General features: G+C 40.3%; 1 protein-coding gene across 2 annotated transcripts in view; it reads left to right on the forward strand.

Moving 5' to 3' along the window:
* The window catches only part of DOT1L (DOT1 like histone lysine methyltransferase), a 255,913-nt gene extending 249,684 nt beyond the window's left edge, over window positions 1-6,229 (forward strand). Inside the window, exon 28 of one of the 2 annotated variants that reach the window (XM_069216576.1) lies at window positions 6,045-6,229. In XM_069216576.1, the coding sequence (XP_069072677.1) occupies window positions 6,045-6,052 (8 nt within the window). In that variant the 3' untranslated portion in view covers window positions 6,053-6,229. The remainder of the gene's footprint in view (window positions 1-6,044) is intronic. The other variant, XM_069216575.1, reaches the window with a different exon arrangement.
* The last annotated feature ends 1,608 nt before the right edge of the window (window positions 6,230-7,837 follow it).

Genomic DNA, 7,837 nt, shown 5'->3' on the forward strand with positions numbered 1-7,837 from the left:
TTTTGTTCTGTCACAAGACAGGATGTGTATCAGAGGTTACTGCCCTCATTTCTTCCATAGTTTCCGCCAAGGGGACTGGGAGTCCTGACAGATGCAATTTTCCTTAAAATATTGTCGAAAATGTCAGTTCTAGTTTGCTGAAGAACTTTAAAAGGCTACAAAATTTGTGATTGTTTACTTTTTAAAATGGTTATGGACATGTTTCTCTGCATGACTAAATGTACTGTTACGACTGCCAGTTCCAAATTTATGGCTGCTGGAACAGAAAGCCTTGGTGTTTAATGACGTTATCAGTACAGAACGATAAGAGTTTATTTAACTACAGGGAACTGTGGCCACACAGTCCCAAAATAAGCTTCCTGGGAATGGTGCCAGTGAGAACTGTAAATATTCTCTGCAGCATTTCCTGAGTCTTTGCAACAGTACTTTTTCCTGTCTAGCAGTGGCGCTGAGCTTGCATGTTTTTACAAATAAATGACAGTGTTCATTTAGGGAAATTCCTTTGGAGAATTTTTCCTCTCCCAGCTGTGGAACCTCTTCGATTCCAACATTGCACTACTAAGTGACTATTGTGGCTTCAAAGTGTTCCAACAAAATGTTTTGGTTTTTTTTGACGTTCTGGGCCTAGCGTTTGGTCATTCTGCGTCTGACATTTCTACTTAAAGACAGATTGCTGATCTCAGGATGGAGCAAAGACTGTTGCTGACTCTCGCTGGATTGCCCAGAGTCACCTCGTGTTATATCCTACAAGGAATTACTATTTAGCAGGCGATGCCTGCTTTCCACTACCCCCACTGAGACAGTTAGCTGATTTATGGGCTTCAGGACTGGCACTGTATTGTACACCCTTAGAATAAGCAAGAAGTACCCAATCAACCTCTACAGATATTTATACCCAAACAAAGAGGTTTGTGCACTCTCTTCTAACCCAGTGAAGCTAGTGTGTAGACATGGCTTCCTTTCTGTAACCTTTTGTTATGCAATACAGAGGGGTAACCTATATGAAGGCATTTGTGCCCCTCTACTCCAGCAAAGGCAACTCTTGCCATTTTTCGGATCCCTTTTGGGGTATCAATATGGCTGTCATGGGTCAGCCCAAATGCATCTTCTAAGCTGGAGTCTCTAAAAGCCAAGCTCAACATTACGGGAGCCATCATATTCTATACACCTGATGCTTGACTTGAGCAATCTGCAGCCGCACAGTGAAATGGAGTAAATTTCTTTGGGTTAACTGAAGTCTTATTTCTGCATCTGCTAGATCTTACCCCCGCGTAACGCACACATTTATATACCCAGCATTCCCAAAAGCAGCCAGGTTTATTAGTGACCTGATCATTTTTCCCCCTAATCTAGTGTTTCAGCTTAATGTTGACACAAACCATGTAAAGCAGTAAATATTCCTTCCCAGTCCTTTCTTTCTTTGTTCCCTTTTTTATTTGCTTGTTCCATGAAATGTGTGTTTCCTTTAAGAGGTTAGTGAATTTACTTAGGATTCTGATACATCATGTGATTATATTTAAAAAAAATTACAAGTGTGTGTGTCTTGGCAAGTGAGTGAGCTAAAATCTCTTTTGAAAGGAACATGTCATCCCTGTGGCAAACAATATGGTCAGGAGAAAGTGTACGAGTAATTATTTGTACTCAGTCCAGTATCATCAAACAAATAGGGGTTCCAGAACCTTGTTGACTTGGTAGGGGTTTAAGATTTATTGTGATAGAGGTCACTGGTGTATTCCTTTTTTGTGTTCAAGAAATCTTGAAAGACCTGCCTTTACGGAAAACACTTGTTGCTTGATTTGTTTAATCCGCACACCTCTCCAGATCACTTCTGTCTCTTTTAATACCCTGTCCACATTCTTCATCCAGCACCCTATATCCCTCTGTTAATTCCATATATCCTACCATCCAACTCATTATATACAAGACGACCCTTCCCTGCCCTCACCAGCTCTTCTGCACACTGCTCTCTTGGCCAATGTATGTTTTTTCGTAAACACTTTCTTTGTACAGTCTGTCCTCCCCTTGTACACATGCCATCTCTGTAAATGTTACTCGCCATCACCCACTAAAACATTGTACGTGCCACCAGTATCCTTGTTTTCCCATTTTTCTGAAGCTGTTGTACCAATGCTAATTTAAAAAATATTATTTTACCTGCCTCCTTTCTGACAGCTTATGTTAAAAGCACTGCTGCACCTTTTATAGTGTCTGTATTATATGAATATCCCAACTAACAATCTATTGGGCCTTTTTAAAACTTTGGTACGTGACCATTGTTAAGTACACACTGTCCACCTGATACTCGCTAGTAATGGGACTCCCAATCATAGACCCTCACACTTTAAACAATTCCACCTTATAGTATCTGCGCAACTTGGAAAAATAGAGAAAAAAGGGGGTGGGGATTGAAAATGTCTTTTCTTAGTTAACCACGTTTTCCTTCTCATTTTTAGGTCAAGCGTAAGCGTGTGCCCTCTTGTATACTTTTGTATACTTCTTGTTGGCTTAAAACAATATCATTTGTTTGTTTCAGTGTCCTTTAAAAATCCTTGCTTGCTAGTGGTCAGTCCTTCCTCTTAGCCCTTCCTTTTTCTCTTTTGGAGCAAGGACTAACTACGTATAGTTCCATTTTTGTTATTTATCTCTTGCTTTGACAGACTATTTTATCATTTATTTGTTGCTCCTGTTACACAGTGGGTACTTCAGGCTGTAGCTGCTTGAATTGTATTGCAGCATTGGTCCCTCCCATATCGCTGACATTCCGTTACTTGTTTCTTTTGCCTCTGCCTCTGCTTTAGGATTGTTCTGTTTATTGGTAGCCTTGCTCCTATGTGGGTTTCCCCACACCTCGCTAATGTGACATGCCCCTTTGGGACTGAGGTCTTCATTTAGGTACCCTCCTGTGTAGGTATTTTCTTCTCAACATTTTTTATGAGTTTTAATGTTTAATGAGTTTATTTTTATAATCAGCATGTTTATTCACGGAAGACCCGCTGCCGGGACTCAAACCCTGTTCCCCAGTTCCTAAGTCGGCAGCTCTGTAGGTTACGCCACATCCCCTCTATTGAGGACTCAAGGAAAGTGCATTTGTTATTTTGCTGCGTTCCTTGTGCACATCTCTCCCACTGTGTTGCCTGCCCATCCACTTCCATGCCTTTAAAAAAAAAAAAAAGCAGATGCATGCTGAGCAACTACCTGGCATCGCACAACCAGTCCTATAGAGTGTGCGTACACTTTAACTACACTTAGTGCACAATCTCTGTTGTGATACGCGTGCACTTCACAGGTCACACAGACATGTTTGAAGAGGTGCAGTGATTGTGGGTGAAAGAGCAGACCACTGTGGAAGAGGAGAGCATGAGCAGCATGTTATTCATTTTCCATGGCAGTATATCAGGGCTGCAGAGGTCACAACTTGTGCAGCAAGTGACTCCCGCACCGGTCATTTTCTGCATTGCTTTTCGAGTCAAGCGGTGGCTCTCGTGGCATGACCTTCGTCTTACAGATTAATGTATTTCAAAGGTAATGCACTAATCAGCATTGTTCGTCATCCAAGGGCATGCTGAGTGTGCTTTATTTGAAGTCTGGCGTGCTTAGTCTCACTGTAGTGACGTAGTGGCAGGTCAAACACGTCGCATAAACTCCCCGAATTTGTGAGTTGGTTTAATGAGGATGGAACCTACCTGGTCCTGAAGAGTAAAGTGCTCTGGCAGCAACCATCCAGCACGAAGTCCGAGCGACTGAACACATTCTACGTTTCACACACTTGAGAACACACATCACTGAACATTGCAGCCAGTGCCGTTCTATGTAATAGAAATGTTATCAGCAATAACATTAGTAAAAGGTACAGCACTTACCTGTATTGTGTAAATTCAGAAGGAAAGCACTTAGTGCTTAATTTTATATACTACTTTATGGAAGTACTTTCTGAAACGGCCTCATTCATCTTATGTCATGTGCCCCTCAGTGCGTCAGCATCGTGAAGATTAGTCATTTTATAGTGCTTCTTTGCCTGTGTACCCCTGCCTACAGTGGGTCTCTGCAATTGCAGCCCTGCCATCTGTGAAGCATTATTCCCCTGCTTTTTGTAAAAAAAAAAAGACGGTTAATTCTTATATTTTAAATGCTTCAGCTGAAGCGTCATCCAGCGAGTCTCTTGTGCTGTGAAACGAAGCCATGCAGACAGCTAAACAAACCTTTATGCCGCGGTATCTGCAAATGTACCGGACGCGTGGGAGCCGTACCGGCCTCAATTGATCGAATCACACGAAGCTTTGTGTGGACAAAGATTTATGTTTGAGTGGTAGTGCAAATAAATAACAGCTGAGCTGTGCATTGCATGCTGTTAATTAAAATTGTATTTACACTCAGTTTACTACCCCTGACAAAGGTGTTGAAGGGACAGTTATGTAAAAAAAAAAAAGTATTACGTTCAGTCTGGGTATTAATAGAATCCATATCCTGGAAACACCATTTTATCTTACATTTTTTTTTTTTTGTGTGCATTTTGTAGCAATCTATATTATACTGTGTGTAATGCAAGTTTAAAATAATGATTTGCATATTCACACAGGTTCTGACCTCGTAGCACTGAAAATACACACGTCACTATTCTCCACTGCACCAAGATTTATTTCTGTGACCCTCCGATTACACACGGATCTCTGCAGTGCATTAATTGAGGTTTCATACATAACACCTTTTTTTTATTTTATTTACTTTTCATTTAAGGTGTGTGTAATTTTATATGTAGCTACCTGACGGTGAGACCAAAAAATTGACAGAATATTTTTTTTTTTGCCACAACCTTGACCCCGCCCTCATGCTCACTGATCCCACCACATTGCGTGCAGCATCACAGTTCCCATACTTTTTTTTTTAAGACGCTTCTACCACAGGATATGGTATGAAATGTATTTCTGGTTAATACAATACCCTTATGGTGATTTGCATGAATAAAACACACAGGAGACATACATACATATGCTTTATAACACGTCACTTATTTTAATTTTTTGTGTGCAAAGGAAGTGTTTTTTCCCACTCCAAAAAGAAAACATATGGGTAAAAGACATTGTAATGTACAACGCCAATAGCTCCAACTCTCGCAAATGCGAGACAGATTGCATTGCAAATGCTTGTTGTATTTTTGCCAATTTCATTTTAGGATTTGGAATACATTAATTTAATAGGAGCAAATTAAGAACATTTTTTCGCCTGCGGATTTAAAGCATAGTCCTAGGACAGGGCTGTTCTGCTTTCAGTGAGATATTAATATGCAGAATGTCAAAAGCTAATACAGAAAGACTATTCACAAATAATGTTCCTACATGTAGTCTGCCTCAGATTTAAGATTGCCATTACCTGAATTAGAGGAGTGTTTCATAAGGACTGGAATCCAGCAAATTGAAACAAGTAAGGTGAATCTTTATTTTCTTTTTGGCTACACTTCTTTGGAAAATGTTTTCTTTCAGTTATATTTGTTTAAGGTAATGCACTTTAAACCACGTTGTGATGTCCTAATGCGTTTCTAAAGCTGGCTTTCCAGGGGCCTCAATTTAGGAAACATTGACCAGTTTTCACATCGCCTTTTGAACTGCTCAAGGTGCAGACCCACAGTTTTGTAACCTACATATGTAATTGAGGAGCTGAGTTTTGGTCTCAGTCTTCGTGTCTGATATTGGCAAGTCCAAGACAGGCACGAGCCAGAAGCATTATACATTTACAGCCGAATTACTTTTTCTCTGTAAAAACAGTTTTTTTTCTTCCCTCTGCTTATAAAACATTGCCCAATTTTGACATCAGCTTTTTAGAAACTCTTATAGTACAAATGCAGTTGTATAACTTTGTTCTTTAAATGCTAAACTCAATTTTGACCTGCTACTGCTAATTGAAGGAAGCCACACGAGTTGGAGAAAGTACAGAGATTCCCAATCCAGTTTTGTGACCGCTGTCTTGATACTAATAACTTTAGTGTCTTCTTGACTGTGCATATAATTTCTATGTTTGGTTGCTAATCTATTGTTTTGTTTCCTTAATAGGTAACTAGATTTTCTACCTCAATCCCATGTGACCTATGCAAGGACATTGTGGACCAACCCATCTTCCACTGAAAGGTGCTCAAGGAGCCTCTGGGGAGCAACCAAATTTCCCCCCTCCTCTCCGCCTTCTCATCGTTAGTTACTACTGGACAAAATATTTTTTTTATTACATTACAGAAATATACAAAAAAAAAAAAAAAAAAAATATTCTACTGTGAATCGGAGCTTGACAGATTTCCGGGAAAGCACTATGATGTGTTGGGGGAAATTAAATAATTAGGCAATTGAACCATGGGCACCTTTTTGTAATATTAATTATTTCGATATTGTTTGTATTTATCATTTTTTTTTTTTTTTTTTTAGTTTGCGAATCCTGTTGTGACTTATTTTATTCAATCTTAAGTCGTCAATAACTGCTTATGAGATAAAAAAAAAAAAAAAAAAAACATGAACTTGAGAGAAGCGGAGACATGGCGCGTACTGATGCACGGCTGCTTTCGGTGCTACGTTCCACCAGACCTGTGCCTCAGAACTATGGTGCTGAATTTCAGGGGCCATGACCAATACCTTCAAAAATCCTCAGAAAGATAGATATATTAAATACGTATGGAGGTTTCTTTTCTTATTTTTAACTTATTATTTATTTAATTAACTGTTCATGTGTCAACATGTGTTTACTTGCAGCAGATGCAGGGAGAATGTCCTGCCTCCTTGTAGCGAGGTTTTAGGAGGAGAATGACTGGCAAGGTCCCATAGGTCACAGTGGAACTGCATTGCAGTGCGGTTGACATGGTGCTTTACTGTGCCTGGCAGGATGGGACATATATTTTTGCAGCCAAAACAAGGCAGTCCACCTTAGCCATGATCCAGAGGGAAATGTCAGTAGAGTGGAAATGGGGAGAGTAGCAGGAGCTAAGCTTTTCTGTTGAAGGCATCAGCTGTTTGATTCAAGGTGGAGGTGCATTTCATTGCCACAAAGATCAGTAAAGTACGAATATCTACTGCTCTTCATCGCAAAAGGGGTTTCAAGAGGTGTTTCTGAGAATCACTACTTGAATTTGAGTGCTGTATCTGAACCCTTGAGCGGACTCCCTTAACCCACACTAAAAAGATGCGCTTAACATGTTTTTTTTCCCCCAGATTGTTACAAACTTGAAGAGACTGAAAGTTTTCAACGTATGTGAAAAGTTAGCTTAGAGCAGTTTCTTGTTTGACATCGTGTGTACACCTGATGGCATAAACTAGCAGGAGGTGTAAAGAGTAATGCGGATAAGTGTAGCAAAGTTTTGGTTTGAGATTCACCATCCTTGGTCTGTTGTACCTTCTTTTTTGTGGGGAAAAAAAAAATATATATATATATATATTCACACTCCAAATGTTTCTCTGGTCTGATGGTATCTCTTTGTACATTTGTTGTTAGATACAGCTGAGCCTTAGTTTTTCAGGACGGCCTGAGCTACCCCATCTTAGTAAGGACGTAGACATTGGATTTGTGTAGGCCCTACAGTATACACACCGAGTTGACACTGGCTCGCGAGAGACGGCACAACCAACCAATCAGTCGTGAAAGCGACTACTCCCTCTTTCCCGACAGGACCAGTACATTACTTTGCTGACCTCCCTTCCTCTTTAAACTACGATATGACAAACACTGGCTTCCCGCACTACAACTCCCTCTTGATACAACCTACCAGCCTATGGTGCTTCACTGTGAATCACATCCTTCTGACTGTTTCCCATTTCCCCAGTTTGGAGGAAATGGGGCGCTCCGCATATGAACAGTTTGCCTAGTC

Source organism: Pleurodeles waltl, chromosome 12 (genome assembly GCF_031143425.1).
Source record: "Pleurodeles waltl isolate 20211129_DDA chromosome 12, aPleWal1.hap1.20221129, whole genome shotgun sequence".
Lineage (NCBI taxonomy): Eukaryota > Metazoa > Chordata > Amphibia > Caudata > Salamandridae > Pleurodeles > Pleurodeles waltl.